The sequence below is a fragment of the Glycine max genome, chromosome 5 (assembly GCF_000004515.6).
Source record: "Glycine max cultivar Williams 82 chromosome 5, Glycine_max_v4.0, whole genome shotgun sequence".
Lineage (NCBI taxonomy): Eukaryota > Viridiplantae > Streptophyta > Magnoliopsida > Fabales > Fabaceae > Glycine > Glycine max.
Window position 1 is genome coordinate 6,106,508 of NC_038241.2, and position 17,276 is coordinate 6,123,783.

Consider the following 17,276-nt stretch of genomic DNA (forward strand, 5'->3'; position numbering starts at 1 on the left):
CATTCTACGGTTTGTTGAGGTGCTTATTCTCATTAAAAATGGTGGCTATTGTTTTCTACACCATCAATGTAATGTATCATGTATGACTTTGAATGCATGCTAGCAAATATCAAGCATTGTTTGTTATGCATTTATCAATATACCGATTCATTTCCCATAATGCACCAAACTCTTCAACTACGAATTGTTTTGCACTTCTTATGGTATATTTCCCCCTAGATCGTTTTATTTAGTAAAAGTAATCTGTGAACACTGATGGTGTTTCTTACAAGTGAATTGCCACTGTCACGTTTGAGTTACAATATTAACAGTGCAGTAGGTTTGTTGAAAACTAAGAACAAATAAGGCTTAAATATGTTGTCCCTCAAATTTAGGGGTTCGGCTTTTTTTAGTCTCTCCAATTAAAAGTTGTTCTTTTAGTCTTTAAATTTTGAAAATGTTTTTTTAATCCTCTTAAATTAAAAAACTGTCACAAATTATACATTTAACCTGTCAAAAATCAAAAGACTAAAAATATTTCACAAATTTAAAAGACAAAATATTTTTAAATTTAAAGGACTAAAAACATATTTAAGTCAACAAAATAATAATTTTTCCCTAAAATAATCCTTTTTAACCAATACAAAAAGCAACCAAGGGAAACTGATGCAGTATAATCTTAAAAATAGAGAATATGGCGAATTTTACATGGAACAGTTATTTTTGGAGCGTATTTGTCCAGTACTTAATGACACCCATCATCCATCAAATATCACTACACACAATGAGATTAACGGTATGGCTGAACATTTTTGTTTGTACCTTAATATTACATCTACAAGACAGCCACTCCATTTTGAAACATACAGGACCACATAAACAGACTATCGTCTTTGTAATACATAACATGGCTGTTGAGAAAGCTTGTTACATCTTGAAAGCTAATATCACACATACAGTAAAAGGAAGAAAGAATAAGAATGGCAAGTAATTAATGAAAATCATAGGAGGTCTCGTGCTAGAGTCATTGGTTTTTCCTTTATAATGGTGAGTTCACCGCCACTTGGTGTAGTTAGCAGATGGTGATTGGAATCCTCGTCTTCACTCTCATCTGAATCCGAGAGGCCATCAGATTCCAGTCCTTCATCGTCTGCAATTGACATATGTTTAGAACCTTACCCTCGTGGGTTGATTAACCAAACTGCTTTATAATGTCAAATGTTTTGTCTAGATATGGTATTGACAAAAGAATAGGCCACTCCAACTTTTTCTGGTTTTCATGAATCACATAGGAGTGCACTTTTTGTTTTTCATTTTTTGTTAGAAAGTAATAAAATGTACTTACATATAGAAAAGATAGTAGATATGTAAAATGCTATGTGCCAGCCATAATAGATATTTACCACTAATAAAATTAATCTAAAAGACGCCATAAAGTGTAAAACAAGGCTAATACTGTTGTCTTCATATCTTACCAGAAAGTGCAAGATGTTCAGGGAGATGTCTAACAGCAGCAACCTGAAGGCTTTCTGGCAGAAGACAATTGCAGAAAGAACCTGAAATTCCAAATGGGATGTGGTCATATCACAACTACACTAGTTGATGCATGTGTTCAGAAAATCAATGGTCAGTTGTAAGCAACTGTGATTACTCGCTCTCACTTCCCATCAGCCTTTGAGACTTATTTCCACAATAATATAAAAATTTATTTTTCACATTCATGGCAGCATATCATTTAAAACATGAACAAGGGAGTAGGGACACAACGGAACGGAACATAGTTATGCACATTACACGGGCAAGTTGAATTCATAGTAAAGACAAAATACAGCTTATCTGGTATCAGAATAATCAAGCAAAGAGAATCCTCACCAACACGAGCCAGCCGATTTACCCATGCAGGAATAGGCTTTCCAGTTAGCTGTTGGCAAACTTCATCAGTAAAATGGTTGCAATTCTTAGCAATCAGATGGTAGCTGTCTCCATGAAATTTTACAGAAAGGCGCTCCATGAAAGAACGAAATTCTGAATAAGACATATCATTCCTGCCTAACAATACTGAACATCTGAAGATGAAGCCAGGACAGCTTCTGGGTTCGACCTCAAATATACCACTTGTTGGGTATTCATGTGCTCCAAAGCCATATTCCATACCATGCACTGTTCATGAAAACAATAAGCTAAAGTCAGTTCATGATGTTGCAATTAGTAACAATATCCAAAACTTTTAAACCAGAAATGAGATTTCTGTCAAAAACAAATGTCAGAGCAAATGTTGAATTGGATTTGGTGAAGAGGAACTCAACTAATGACTTGAACACAAACATTAAATAAGCCCCCAAGTTGGACCTGCTAAGCATAATTTATGATAGCCCCCAGAATATTCGACGCATCCTTTGGTTATACTCTAATTTATTACTACTGAAGCTCAATATGGGCATGTGGGATTTTCTTTTACAACATTTCACTTTAATAAACTAACAAAACAAATAATCACCATCCAAATATGGTAAATTTTGATGATAAATATATAGAATCAAAAGCAGTGCAGTGAATTTCAAACAGTATTATCCAAGTAAGTTGCTTCTTTTACTGGGAGCGTATTGCTTAGGAAGAAAAAGATAAAAACTAAAATTATTTTGGAATAACAAAATGAGCCACTACAAAAATGTAGTAACAAAATGGTTTATGGCTGCAGCAAAACACTCAAATGAATAAAAAAATTGATGAATAACAAATACTAAGTTAAATAAAAACCCTAAAACTAGTTTGTCGGAGCTATTGTTATTCAGAACTCACAAATATAAGCCAACCATCCAGGACTTGATAGCACAAGATGCATACTAGTAGCTAGGGCTGTGCAAAATAATCCAAATATATAAAATCAATCCATATCCAATTCAATCTAATCCACTTTATATCCATTTAAATGGTTTGGTTTATATCCAAATCCAATTTTTTGGATTTTAAATCCAATCCAATTAATTGGATATGGATTGAATATTTGTTTGGATTTTCAAATCCAATACAATTTTTGGGATGATGATTGCTAGATTTTTTTGGCTAACTTTGGTAGGAATTATTTTTTGGTCGATCTTGCCAAGAGTTATTTTGGACAACATCAACTGATGATGTTTTTAAACCATCATCGGTTGAAACTATTTTTTGGTTAACGTCAATAAGGGTTTTTTCAGCCAACATTGGTCGAGATTATTTTTTGGTTAACATCAGTTAGGGTTTTCTTTTGTGATGTCTGTCAAGATTATTTTTTGGTCGACGTCAGGTAGGTTTTTCAACCGATATCGGTCATGATTTTTTTGGTCAACATCAGACGACTTTTTTTTGCCGACGTTGGCTTGGAATTTTTTGGCCGACATCAACCGAAAAACATCATCGACTAACATTGGTAAAAAAAACTCGCTAACGTTGGCCAAAATATTCCCCCAATTAACGCCGATAAAAAAAATCCTAGTTGATGTCAACAAAAAATATCGTTAGTCAGCACTGGCCAAAAGAAATAGTCATGGTCAATGTTGGCAAACAAAACCTAGCTGACACCAACAAAAAAATAGTTTCAACTAGCGTCAACAAAAAAACCTAGCCAACGTTGACCAAAGTATAGTATCGGCTGATGTTGGCCAAAAAATATCGATGTTCGTCATCGGCCAAAAAAATCGTACCGATGCTAGCAAAAAAACCCTAACGTTGACAAAAAAACCAATCACGATAACCGCTGATCGAAAACCCCTACTCGATGTCGGCCAAAAAATATTACTGACCGACATTGACTAAAAACCTTAGTCGACCTCGACCATAAAATAACCCTACTAAGATCAATCAAAAACATCCTTGACTGACGTCTACCAAAAATGCATTGACCGACGTCAGTCAAAAAAAATTCCTGGTTGAAGTTGGTCTAAAAATGTCTGGGCCGATGTCAGCCCAAATTGCCCTAGTTGAGATAGGCTGAAACCAAGATCGATTGAAAATAGTCTTGACCAAGATCGGTTGAAAATAACTCTTAAATGAACAAGTGCTAAGTTTTCACTTTTTAGCGTTTAATTACTAAAATTTGTAAAAAAAAAATCCTTATAACATTTAAGTGGATATAAATTGGATATGACCAAATCCATATCCACTTAAATGGATTGGATCTTGAATCCAAATTGTTTTAAAAAAAATATGAATATAGATTTAAGATCCAATCCATTTAAGTAGATATGGATTGGATATGGATTAGATTCTTAAAAATTCAATCAATGCCCACCCCTACCAGCAGCAACGCAATATAGTGCAACGGTAAAAATTCTAGAATCTCAGACAAGAGCAATAGAAATGAAAGTTTCCATGTAATTAAAAACTTTAGTTTATTTAAATTGATAATTAAAGGCTCAAAGTGAAGGAATCAAAGATGAAAGATATTGCATGGGTTATGACCCAAATGTAGCAAGCACACAAGGTTGCCATATCATTGATTAGCTTAAGACAACATAGAGGTGGGATGAAGGGTCACACTGACAATAATTAAAACAACTCACAAGAGACCATATAAAGATATGCCTAAAATAACCATTATCTTTCTTAAAACAATCTCAGCAGTGTATATATCTAAAAGATTTGTATCCGACTAGAGTGAGAAAGGAGTTATTGTTGAAGTACAAGTGTGAAGTAAAGTCCCATGTAGGAATTGGAAGATTGAACACCATATAAGTGAAGGAAAGATCCATAAACCTAAACTGTAAGGTTTTGGATTAAAGTATGGTGTTAGATTCACTTATATGGTTGTTCATGGCCCATTGGTGTAAATCTTTCCGATATTTACCCCCTTAATTTTCCAACAATTGGTATCAAAGCCTGATTTGACTTAGTGATCGGCTCGGATGAGTAAGATGGCGGTAGTAGATCCTTGGCCTGGGGATTCTTTGTATCGAAAGTCTTTCTGGTAATGGGTCTAGGCGACGTGTCCTATGGATGGAGTGGTGGAATAAGTATCTAGAGCATGTGGGCTCTAATGACCACCATGAAAAACACTAGTGGATAAAAATGACTTCCTATTGAAGTATAAGTATGAGATGAAGTCTCATATCGTGTAGGAATGAAAAGGTTGAACACCATATGAGTAAAGGAAAGATCCATAAACTTGAACTTTAAAATTTTGGGTTAAGGTGAACTGTTAGGTTCACTTATATCATTGTTCACATCTCATTGGTATAAATCTCTCCGGTATTTATTCCCTCGATTTCCGAACAATTACTTAATCACCAGGTATAAGCATCACAACCTTAACTAGAACTTCTAGAAGCATGATCACAAAAAACAAAAATAATGAAGCATTATTGCATTTTAAAATCTCAATGTCACTCGACTCTCGAGATAGAACTAATTCATTAACCATGAATGGAGAAACCATAGTTCTTCAATGACAAAACATATATAGATCTTTTGGCAAGACAATAGATTTCATTAGATGAGGAAGAACTTGTAATCACATATGCATGTATGCACGTGTTTAAAGCCTTTACCATGATGCAATGGTATATACCCAAAATGACACATCAATGCTCAAGCTCAACAGAATGCTACGTTTGATTGTCAAAATGTACTACTGAGTTACCCTTTGAATCATAAAATCAGAGCATTAAACTGCATTAAGAACATAATTTATCCCAAAATCTAACATATCACGAAGCATAAATGGGAGTTTTTCTCAAGAGCATCATGGGAAAAAAAAGAGAAGGCAAAAAAAGATAGAAAAGAGAAAAGGTAGAGCAGAAAAAGGAGACACTGTAAAGGGAAAGGCAAAATAGTAACTCAATCATTAAAAACAAGGAGCCAAAGTGCCAAACAAACTATTTCCTACTATAGTAATCCAAATATATTTAAGAGTTTTTAGGAATGAAATGTCAAACCTTAGATCCAATAGGTATATTAATCCATAATAAAGGCCCAAATAATTACACTTGAAGTTTAAAATAATAGAAAACCATATCTTAATTCCCACATTACCAGATGCAAAAAAAAAAGAGTAAAGTCCCACCCTTCAGGAAATCTAGAGTCATATGCAACAACAATTTTGTACTAACTTTACCATCCCAATTTAATGCACTTGCATATTGGTTATGTACTTCAGTCATGTTTGATATGAAGTGTTATCATGAATGGGAAGTTCCTACTAGCCAAATAATATTCAAAGCAGAATCCCATATACCAACCATTATAATGAATGTCTCCTATTTTAACCATCATGCAGCATTTTCTAAAGGCATATCACTACAAGCAGCAACAAGAACAACAAAGCTTAATCCTACTATGTGAGGTGGGCTACATGGACCATTCGGCTAAGTTAAAAACTAAAGCTGTTACCGATCAAAAACTAATACAAGAAACCTAAACCGATGAATGAGAGGACAACCTACTGTCAAGTAATGCATTCACATGTCTTTCTTCTTGGTTGATCAATACACACAGCAACTTGATTCACACTGCGGATTATAATCAGCTCCTATTCAACTACCAGTTCAGTTTTTCTATTCTCTACCACTGTTCAATAATCAAAATGTCGCGCCATAACATCATTTTGCAATCCCAAAACAACTTGCAAAATTTAATTCTCTCATCACAAGCTGAACTCAAAATTAAAACTTGACAGTGGAGGAAGTACAATACAATACGATACAAGGATCACAGAAACAAACCTTCTATGCCCGAATGAAAGATTCCAACCCCAAAGGCGTAAAGATAATTGTTGGCAGGTGTAAGATCATACACATTGAGATACACCAGAGAACCATTCTCTCTCAAGCTATTTTGCACCCTTTCCAACCTCGAGCTCAAGGGGAACTCGGGCATTGTGTATGATTTCCTCCCTTACTCCTCCCCCAATTCTCCAATTATATTCCCAGCATTACAATTCCATCCTTCTTCGCCTCAAAAACAGAAGCCTATGAAATTGCCACAAAAAGAAAATATTATCTTTTTTAAATGCGCAAGAAAACCCTTTTACAAAAATTAACATACAACAAAAGGGCAGGGAAAAAATTGATTTTTTTTCATCAGGGTTTTGTCTAAAAAATTGGAAAGATGGAAAAAGAAAGAGGAGCTTGGTTGAAATCCTTGCCTTTATCAGACAAAGAAAATGCAGGTAAGGTTCAGAGTTCGTGTGATTGAATTGTTATTATGTTAAGGAAAAAAATGGGAAAGGCATAAATCTGAAGAATAGAGAGCGTAGATCCCAAAAATGAAAAAAAAAAAAAAGTGGAATGAGCGCATATGGGGAATGAAAGAAAAAAAGAGAAACTTACAAAAGAAGAAGAGGGAGGAAAGTGGAGGGAAGGGAGGGTAGAGCTTGAAAAATCAACAACAAATTGGAGAAGAAATGTGAGGTAGCAAGTACTTAACCATGAAGCCTAAATTAAAAAAGTTAAATTAGAGAGGCTTGCCTTGGCCGCCAAAGCAGGGAAACAAGTAAGTAATTTTTTGGAGGTATTTTTAAAAAATTATACCAAGTTTGTTTGTGTTTATAAAAGTAATTTATTATTCTGGACCATCAAACTCAGGTTATTTCCTACTCATTCGCATACGAAATTACTTTTTTCTAGTAATTTATTATTCTCATATTTTTTAAGTCTTTAATTAATGAGTCCCATCAAATTATTCGCTATTAGGGGTAGAATAACGCATATGACCTAGAGTTGGCATTAACCACCTTTAACTGAATTTTAACTGAATTAAAAACTTTATATATATATATATATAGGAATTAGAAAGGTTTATGACTAGTATAATTTAATAGCGAAATAAAACAGTTAGGTTAGTGTAATACACCTGTGTAATGTAAAACTTTGGTTATTTTAAAAATTGCTGTGGAGACTGATTGAACCGAAAATTGGTTTATGGATAGTTCAAGAAGTTAATGAAATAAAAATTAATTTTAAAGACTAAATTAACTTATGATTATGAAAGTTAGAGATTAAATTTGCTCCCTTTTTTTAGGTATAATCAAGAGTCAAACTAATCCATGATATCGATTTTAAAAATGAAAATAATATATTTTTTTCTTTAAACTTTAATATTCATTTATATTAATGAATTATAATATTGCAGGTTTTTAGAGTTTATTTTTGTACACAATTATTAATAGTGTGATTTTTAATATAATTATTATAAAAATTAACAAATATATATAAGAAGATTATAAGAATCTCATTCTCAAAAGAAAGTAATTTAGTTAGGAAGCCAAATACAACTTGGATCATATTAATGCTTCTTATAATAAACATAATTGTCAAATCCACTGATTATGATCTTTCAAAGAAGAAGAAAAATACTATTTAAGCAAGTGGATGTCATCATTGGAGAAAGAATTATTTAATATATAACCTAAATGAAGAACATAAAAACTGCAGCTTGTCAAAAATTTAGAACAGTGAGTAATGAGTATGCCCATCCAAGACCAAAATGGAAACCGTTCTGATTGAATGGACCACCACAATTTGGTTTTTGAAAATAAATAATTATGCATTGAGCTCTGAAAATTCACGTGGGTTTGCCTTTATCCGATTGTGATATTTTGACCCCTAACTTATTCACAATTTCTTTTACAAACGCCATTTGTGGGTTTCAATCCTCCTATAATCATTTTGAGAGAAAAATATTTATTTTTATGTATGTTCATAATTTTTTACAAAAACCAATAATTATTTTCAATACTAAATAAGAAATCTCATATATTTCCAATCCAAATAAAAAAAGTTCAACTACATCATCAAACTGCTAATTAGTTAAGTACATAATATTCACCAAGATGACGAGAAAAACAAATAGGAGCGGCTGGAAATACAAAATCTCAAACATAAACAGAATAATTACTTATAAACAATTAAAAAAAAATCTATAACTTGTTGTATTGTTTTTTAATTGAAATCTCATATTGTTGCAATTTCGCACATGTCGATTGAAAACAAATCTTGGCATTTTGCGCTTCCCTGTTCCTTTCATTTGCTAGTAAATTTGCTAATGGATAGCGAACGTGATATTCACGGAAAAATCTCAATAATTGTTTTTGGAATATCTGCATCAAACTGGAAGTGGGTTTGTTCAGGCACATCAATTATTTTGTTTTATTACCTGTAACTAGTAAAATAAATATTCTCTCCTTTTAGGCTTCACTTAGCTCTTTATGATGATGGTGAAGAAGTTAAGAAAGATATAACATTTTTAACTACAAATTTATAGTTTTTAAGATAATAATATTAAATTGAATACTCTAACAGATATAAATTTAGATCACTTTAAGTATTGTTGAATAATAAATTTAATAATTTTGGGTTGTTGGAAAAACATTACTTGCATTAATAGGAATATGGCATTTGGGACTTTTTATTTAACACTCAACTGATTCATCTTAATCACCTGAATACATAAAGGTTTGACACCTTGATTTATAATAAAGAAAAGTTTCCACCAATCAGGCATGAAATATACTACAGATCAAGGTCATCAATTCAACACTATTACTCTTTTGACTTCAAACACCACCCCCACTATATTCTAAGAAAATCACCTATCAATTTGTCTCTAACATGTCATGGTATCCTTTTTTTTATTGACAAATATTAATTTATTAGTTTTAATAAAAGTGTTTATCGGAAGAATTCAAACCTGTAATCTCTCTCCTTTCCTTCATTCTTTTCTAATCATTGGATCAATCTTATATCGATCTTTTAATGGTTAACCTTCAAATATAGATGTTGATTCAGTTCTATAAATTATAAGATAGAGACCAGTTAATATAGTTAATGTTCTATTTGCAAGAATCATTACTCATTAGTAAATGTCAAAATGTGGAACAACTGTGATGATCAAGCATGTTCCACACGAACGTTATCAGAGATATTTATATACATTATAACTATAGGGATAAATTGTCATTTGCATGTTTACATATCACAATGGATATCTGCACTAGTGGTTAGCCCAGCTTTCAGCTTGTTGCTGACATTTGAGAAGCCAAGAGTGGTGCGTGTTCGAGTCCTCATTTTCCAACACAGTTATCTTCATTGTCGATGACATTGTAGTATAAGGAAGACACCATGCCGTCAAACTTTGAAACTACTTGATGAGTTGATAAGCCGCAATATCGCTTCCCAAGACGAGCAATGAAGATATCTACGATTTTCTTGAACATGGAGTCTTCTTGGATGAGTGGTTGCTCTACAAACTCAACCAGGGGCATCCACTGCATCACATCACTTAAGAGTTACATTGGAAATTCAGATAAGTAAAAGTTTGCATGTAACAAGATACCTCACTTCAATGTTTGTTTCACAAAGTAACTGTTATGCTACCTTAATCACTAAATGTTGATCAAGGGAAGTTTATGCAAGTGGTACTGAAGTCAAATTGATCGATCTTCAACTTGGTTTTTGGGATATAATATAACCCTGTGGTTTCTTAGTTTATCTATAATTCCACGTCCCTTGATATTCTATACTCATCACTCACTAGATATGGATTTAGGAATGGTTACAAAACAAAGAAAATGAAAGGAAAATTAAAAAAAGGAACATATTATTAATTTGGTGACTATAGTATTCTACACGAATACAGAACATTAAACATAAGGAACTGCAAGGAAATAAGTTAATCATCTCCAAGAAAAAATTCCTTTAATTGTCTTCATGAGTCAGAATATCTTACCTTTGCTGCTGCAATTTCAAGATCATCAACAATGACCTTAGATGACAGGGGTCTTAGCATGCAGATGAAGAACAAATCTGACTTCTCGAAGGCCACATTATGTGCATGCCTAGAATTTATGATAAAACTCTTCAGATCTTGAAGAAAAATACAAGAAAAGTGTGGCAGTAATGGAATTAAAAGCTAAATTATGCAGCATTCTGTGATCACAGTAGATTCTGTAACTAAGTAGTTGATTACAAGATAAACCCTTCCAGTTTTAACTTAGACATCATAATTAGATGGTGACAAATTATTTAAAATGGATCAAGTATATACACAAAATCAATAGTTACTGTTTCAGATTTATTTTATTAAAGAAATTTTTTAATTTCATGATCACATGGTTGAGTATGAACAGTGCTGTTACCTGAATGCTATGACTTCAATGAAATCTGTATCGATCTGCAACATAAAGCAGCTAGCATCAGAAGAAGCCCTTACGCAATTGATGCTTATAATACAAACTCATGAATGCATTCAACACCAGAGGAATATATCAACTACACCAAACTTACCCCAGTTTCCTCCTTCACTTCTCTTACAGCTCCTGTATATATTTCCTCTGCCTGAGATAATTCACACAAGTGATAAAGAATTCAAGTTGCAAAATAATTGCATAAATGAGACTACAATTCAACACTGTCTCTAATTTGGTCTTCTATTTTGTTTCTAAAGCATTAAAGAAAATTAAGTGAAGCTGCAAAATAAATACTCAAGAATGAATCCGGTTGGTATCTTCCAAAGACCAAGAGTTGCTGGAGAACAATGTCTCTCTTGTACTACAAGCACCTTTACGAATTTTTAACAGAAAATTATACAAATGTTAGCGCTTGCAAAATTCAAATTAGATAAAAAAACTGTCTTGACATCATATAAAAAAATGCAGAATGTTTAGTAGCTTGAAAAAAGTTCTTTGCAAATCCTAGTGCAGAATGTCCTGCTTTCTTATTTAATAATTGGATGAAGTTTCTTCTTTCTTATGTTAATTACGTTAGAAGCAATCATACTTCATTTGTCATTGATGACAAATCCCCCAACTCCAACTGATGTGATGCATTCGCTGGAAGCATGCTAGGTCGGCAGGAATCCAGTAAGTTAACATCACATATCCTGGCTCTGCATGGTGGTATTGGAAGCCTTCCTGAGACCAAAATGAGTTACCTCATAGGGTCAACAACTCCTCAATGAGTAAAAACAAAGGCTTAACTGAATAGAGACAGATAAGTGGATGAATTTATTGGTCTTTTTGCAATGTTAATTCATTTAATTTTGTGAACTTAATAATGAAACATGACACATACTGAAATCTCTCATATGCACATGTTATTTTCTTTATTTCTTAATTGGTAGACTTGTGAGAAGTTAAATTACCTTCACAGCAATTGGAACAAGATCAGATTGTTCTAAGGGCAACTTAAGCCAAATTCCCTTCTTTCCCTGCAAATTATCAGATAACTTAATATATATAACTTTGTGCTAGATGATGCCTTCAAGAGGAAACAGATGCAATCACAAAATAAAAGCACACAGAAAGTACTGATGGTGTCTTTTATGTTTACATATCACAATGGATATCTGCACTAGTGGTTAGCCCAGCTTTCAGCTTGTTGCTGACATTTGAGAAGCCAAGAGTGGTGCGTGTTCGAGTCCTCATTTTCCAACACAGTTATCTTCATTGTCGATGACATTGTAGTATAAGGAAGACACCATGCCGTCAAACTTTGAAACTACTTGATGAGTTGATAAGCCGCAATATCGCTTCCCAAGACGAGCAATGAAGATATCTACGATTTTCTTGAACATGGAGTCTTCTTGGATGAGTGGTTGCTCTACAAACTCAACCAGGGGCATCCACTGCATCACATCACTTAAGAGTTACATTGGAAATTCAGATAAGTAAAAGTTTGCATGTAACAAGATACCTCACTTCAATGTTTGTTTCACAAAGTAACTGTTATGCTACCTTAATCACTAAATGTTGATCAAGGGAAGTTTATGCAAGTGGTACTGAAGTCAAATTGATCGATCTTCAACTTGGTTTTTGGGATATAATATAACCCTGTGGTTTCTTAGTTTATCTATAATTCCACGTCCCTTGATATTCTATACTCATCACTCACTAGATATGGATTTAGGAATGGTTACAAAACAAAGAAAATGAAAGGAAAATTAAAAAAAGGAACATATTATTAATTTGGTGACTATAGTATTCTACACGAATACAGAACATTAAACATAAGGAACTGCAAGGAAATAAGTTAATCATCTCCAAGAAAAAATTCCTTTAATTGTCTTCATGAGTCAGAATATCTTACCTTTGCTGCTGCAATTTCAAGATCATCAACAATGACCTTAGATGACAGGGGTCTTAGCATGCAGATGAAGAACAAATCTGACTTCTCGAAGGCCACATTATGTGCATGCCTAGAATTTATGATAAAACTCTTCAGATCTTGAAGAAAAATACAAGAAAAGTGTGGCAGTAATGGAATTAAAAGCTAAATTATGCAGCATTCTGTGATCACAGTAGATTCTGTAACTAAGTAGTTGATTACAAGATAAACCCTTCCAGTTTTAACTTAGACATCATAATTAGATGGTGACAAATTATTTAAAATGGATCAAGTATATACACAAAATCAATAGTTACTGTTTCAGATTTATTTTATTAAAGAAATTTTTTAATTTCATGATCACATGGTTGAGTATGAACAGTGCTGTTACCTGAATGCTATGACTTCAATGAAATCTGTATCGATCTGCAACATAAAGCAGCTAGCATCAGAAGAAAGCCCTTACGCAATTGATGCTTATAATACAAACTCATGAATGCATTCAACACCAGAGGAATATATCCAACTACACCAAACTTACCCCAGTTTCCTCCTTCACTTCTCTTACAGCTCCTGTATATATTTCCTCTGCCTGAGATAATTCACACAAGTGATAAAGAATTCAAGTTGCAAAATAATTGCATAAATGAGACTACAATTCAACACTGTCTCTAATTTGGTCTTCTATTTTGTTTCTAAAGCATTAAAGAAAATTAAGTGAAGCTGCAAAATTAAATACCTCAAGAATGAATCCGGTTGGTATCTTCCAAAGACCAAGAGTTGCTGGAGAACAATGTCTCTCTTGTACTACAAGCACCTTTACGAATTTTTAACAGAAAATTATACAAATGTTAGCGCTTGCAAAATTCAAATTAGATAAAAAAACTGTCTTGACATCATATAAAAAAATGCAGAATGTTTAGTAGCTTGAAAAAAGTTCTTTGCAAATCCTAAGTGCAGAATGTCCTGCTTTCTTATTTAATAATTGGGATGAAGTTTCTTCTTTCTTATGTTAATTACGTTAGAAGCAATCATACTTCATTGTTGTCATTGATGACAAATCCCCCAACTCCAACTTGATGTGATGCATTCGCTGGAAGCATGCTAGGTCCGGCAGGAATCCAGTAAGTTAACATCACATATCCTGGCTCTGCATGGTGGTATTGGAAGCCTTCCTGAGACCAAAATGAGTTACCTCATAGGGTCAACAACTCCTCAATGAGTAAAAACAAAGGCTTAACTGAATAGAGACAGATAAGTGGATGAATTTATTGGTCTTTTTGCAATGTTAATTCATTTAATTTTGTGAACTTAATAATGAACATGACACATACTGAAATCTCTCATATGCACATGTTATTTTCTTTATTTCTTAATTGGTAGACTTGTGAGAAGTTAAATTACCTTCACAGCAATTGGAACAAGATCAGATTGTTCTAAGGGCAACTTAAGCCAAATTCCCTTCTTTCCCTGCAAATTATCAGATAACTTAATATATATAACTTTGTGCTAGATGATGCCTTCAAGAGGAAACAGATGCAATCACAAAATAAAAGCACACAGAAAGTACTGATGGTGTCTTTTCATTTCTCAAACATGCATATCATAGAAACCTTAAAAAGATACTTATGCTATGCTTGCCTTACGGATAGTTATTATAAAATTTATTTTCAAAGGAAGAAACATCAGAATCATTTAGAGGTGACAAGTTTCCATGTGAACATAGTTAGTTCATGTTAGAGAATAGAGAGGATAAGAACATGGACAAAGGATTTACCATCTTTTTCCACTGAGAAAGAGACAAACGCAACACAGATGCAAAGGTATATGGGTTGGATGGTAACCTATCCGGATGAACAACAACTCCCCCATACTCATCATCAAAGGCATCAAGTAATTTCAGATTTGTGGAATAGAATCTTGAAATTGAGCCATTTGTTCCATTAATTCGATGGGAACTCGTTTCTGCTGCAAAATTATCTTGACCAACTGAACTAATGAATGCTTTATCTGTCAAATAAGTGTTATCCGAGGCACAATAAGTCCTCAAAAACAACCCTGAAATTGAACATTAGAGAGTATTAAACCCACATTCCAATTGGACCCCTGCAAAAATAAAATAAAATCCAATTTTTTTCTACCAAATGAAATACCAAACTCTTCCCACATTCTTGGTGGTAGATAAAAAAAGGGAGGGGGGGGGGGGGGGGGGGGGTGACATCGATTATTAGCAAAAATGTCAACTTTAGAAACGTGTAAGCGAAATCAACCATGGCTTATAACTCGTGAGCCAAAATTAATTCAGGTATTCTGTCTTACTGGTTAAAGAAAAAAATAAAAAAAGAAGCTCAAAACTAACAAAAAGGTTCTGTTTCATGAAATTAAAATAAAAAAACAACAAATCAAAGAGAAAAAAAGAATACAACAAAAAAAGCCTCAAAGAATGATGTATTTGGGTAATTGTTAGTTACCTCTGCGGCACTTGAAGTGGGTAGAAAATCTAACTCCAACTTTGTGCCTGAAACTGGAGAACAAAGTGGAGTAGGATCTTCCAACATGGACAACCTCAGATGTGGACGCAGAACAAGAAGAGAACGATTTCAGCTCCATCAAAATCAGTGGTCGAAACTCAACTCACAAGACAAATCTCACACTGGTAGCCACAGGGAATCACTGACCAATTGTTAACATAATATGAAGGGTAAGCACGTATATGCGAGAATCTTCACAGAAATCTAGGCAACCTTAGCAGGTATCGAACCTTGACATGTCTAAAGAAACATCGTGGTCGTGGTCGTGATCATGGTCATGGGACTCATCGATTTTCTGAGTGTGCTATAGCTTCCCTTCCAATGCTTGAGTTAAGAAGCTTGATAATCCAAGTGGCTTCCAACAAATTATAGAAGATATAATTCAGCATAATCCACATTGGGACAAAGCTAGTTTTGACAACACTTAAGGATTAAACTGGTGGTGCATATTGAGCCATGCGTGATTATCTGTCATATAATGACAAAAAATCAACCAGAAGCAGAAGCAGAACAAAATTCAAAATTTGTTAATTTCTTTTTTTTCTTCACGAATTATAACAATTTATTTTTATTAATCTTCGTCAAAAAAATTCACTGACTAAGTGAACACGTTTTCTCCATTTAAACTAAAATTTAATTTAAGAAGAATGAATCTAATATTATTGATGAATTATATAATAAAGTAATAAATTGAGAAAAGGAGGTAAGTTATTTGTTAATTATAGCAGTGGAGCTGTGGAGGTACTGTTAGTATTTGTAGTCCCTGTCTCTCTCTCGTCATTTTTATAACACCTAGTTAACTAATTTATCACAATTAAAGAAATTGATTAATTTAATTAATAATATGAAATTAAATATATCTTAAATTTATTTATGTATTACTCCTAATATTCTACTGACTGCTTATTGAATTAAGAGAAAGAAGTTTAATAAAGAATATTTTCTTAAAAAGTAATTAATACGAAAGATATTTTAGATTTATTCTTATAAAAAATACAAAAATTACTTCTAATTTGAATATTATAACAAAGATAGGAGAAAATATTATTGCACTAACTGCCCACGGCTTTTAATTTTTTATATTTCACTTTATACGTAGTTGCTAGTTACTGTGTGTGTGTGTGTTTTTTTTTTTTTTTTTTTTTTCCATATATACTCTATATATTAAGAAGTTCAGTAAGAGAGGTAAAAAAAAGTAGTTAAGTGGGAGAAAAAAAGTACTAACTGGAGTAGGAAGTTGAAATATAATAGTAGGATGATTTGTAATATATTAGTTGAAAGACAAAATAAAGAGTCCAGAACAAGTGTAGAACCCAGAGAGGACTGATTTTATCTTCTTTTTTTTATTTGATTTTGATTCATTATCATATTCTATATTCTTTTATTTTTCAGTTTCCTTCTGGCTTTTTCTGCGGTCAAAGAGTCCGGTCCCCCATATATATATATATATATATATATATATATATATATATATATATATATATATAGGTATTTTTTTGTAATTATATTGATTGTTATGATTAATTGATTGCAATCAAACTTTTTTATAATTATAATTTTAAATAATAATTAATTTTTGTCTTAAAAGAAATTTCATAATTAATTGACGCCAATTAAAATCACTAATTGTTAGATTGATTAGAATAATTTAATGATGATATAATTAATTAATTTATAAAACATATATATGTAT

The 17,276-nt window shown here is 32.8% G+C and overlaps 3 protein-coding genes across 6 annotated transcripts; all 3 read right to left on the minus strand.

Moving 5' to 3' along the window:
* Positions 1 to 740: 740 nt before the first annotated feature.
* Positions 741 to 7,439, minus strand: LOC100306242 (deSI-like protein At4g17486). 2 transcript variants are annotated; one of them, XM_003524012.4, is made up of 5 exons: positions 7,281 to 7,439; positions 6,675 to 6,920; positions 1,852 to 2,139; positions 1,455 to 1,535; positions 741 to 1,129 (listed from the first exon to the last, which is right to left on the minus strand). In XM_003524012.4, exons 2-5 carry the CDS (start codon positions 6,826 to 6,828, stop codon positions 981 to 983), a joined length of 672 nt encoding a protein of 223 aa, XP_003524060.1. In that variant the 5' UTR covers positions 6,829 to 6,920; positions 7,281 to 7,439; the 3' UTR covers positions 741 to 980. The 2 variants fall into 2 exon arrangements, with proteins under 2 accessions (XP_003524060.1, XP_006579646.1); XM_006579583.4 differs by having other exon boundaries at positions 7,097 to 7,411.
* A 2,325-nt stretch (positions 7,440 to 9,764) lies between these two features.
* Positions 9,765 to 16,130, minus strand: LOC100780129 (nudix hydrolase 8). Of its 3 annotated transcripts, XM_041015936.1 has the most exons (11): positions 15,814 to 16,024; positions 15,524 to 15,725; positions 14,830 to 15,110; positions 14,457 to 14,522; positions 14,090 to 14,227; positions 13,792 to 13,869; positions 13,594 to 13,644; positions 13,444 to 13,478; positions 13,035 to 13,143; positions 12,273 to 12,573; positions 9,765 to 9,915 (listed from the first exon to the last, which is right to left on the minus strand). In XM_041015936.1, exons 2-10 carry the CDS (start codon positions 15,660 to 15,662, stop codon positions 12,370 to 12,372), a joined length of 1,101 nt encoding a protein of 366 aa, XP_040871870.1. In that variant the 5' UTR covers positions 15,663 to 15,725; positions 15,814 to 16,024; the 3' UTR covers positions 9,765 to 9,915; positions 12,273 to 12,369. The 3 variants fall into 3 exon arrangements, with proteins under 3 accessions (XP_040871870.1, XP_040871871.1, XP_040871872.1); XM_041015937.1 differs by having other exon boundaries at positions 15,524 to 16,130; XM_041015938.1 differs by lacking the exon at positions 14,090 to 14,227 and having other exon boundaries at positions 15,524 to 16,026.
* Positions 10,013 to 11,738, minus strand: LOC121174931 (nudix hydrolase 8-like). The gene is made up of 5 exons (XM_041015807.1): positions 11,727 to 11,738; positions 11,235 to 11,285; positions 11,087 to 11,121; positions 10,678 to 10,786; positions 10,013 to 10,216 (listed from the first exon to the last, which is right to left on the minus strand). The coding sequence occupies exons 1-5, from the start codon at positions 11,736 to 11,738 to the stop codon at positions 10,013 to 10,015; spliced, it is 411 nt and encodes a 136-aa protein (XP_040871741.1).
* Positions 16,131 to 17,276: the final 1,146 nt, after the last annotated feature.

Coding starts and splice junctions, on each gene's coding strand:
- LOC100780129 (XM_041015937.1), bottom strand. CDS start 15,662: ATGGAGCTGAAATCGTTCTCTTCTTGTTCTGCGTCCACATCTGAGGTT. Junction 14,523..14,829: donor TTTCTCAGTGGAAAAAGATG/GTAAATCCTTTG, acceptor GATAATTTGCAG/GGAAAGAAGGGAATTTGGCT. Junction 13,870..14,089: donor TCATCAATGACAACAATGAA/GTATGATTGCTT, acceptor AAATTCGTAAAG/GTGCTTGTAGTACAAGAGAG.
- LOC121174931 (XM_041015807.1), bottom strand. Junction 11,122..11,234: donor AAGTGAAGGAGGAAACTGGG/GTAAGTTTGGTG, acceptor TTTATGTTGCAG/ATCGATACAGATTTCATTGA. Junction 10,217..10,677: donor TTGAAATTGCAGCAGCAAAG/GTAAGATATTCT, acceptor GATGTGATGCAG/TGGATGCCCCTGGTTGAGTT.
- LOC100306242 (XM_003524012.4), bottom strand. CDS start 6,828: ATGCCCGAGTTCCCCTTGAGCTCGAGGTTGGAAAGGGTGCAAAATAGC. Junction 2,140..6,674: donor CTTTCATTCGGGCATAGAAG/GTTTGTTTCTGT, acceptor TTTCATGAACAG/TGCATGGTATGGAATATGGC. Junction 1,536..1,851: donor AAATCGGCTGGCTCGTGTTG/GTGAGGATTCTC, acceptor TTGGAATTTCAG/GTTCTTTCTGCAATTGTCTT.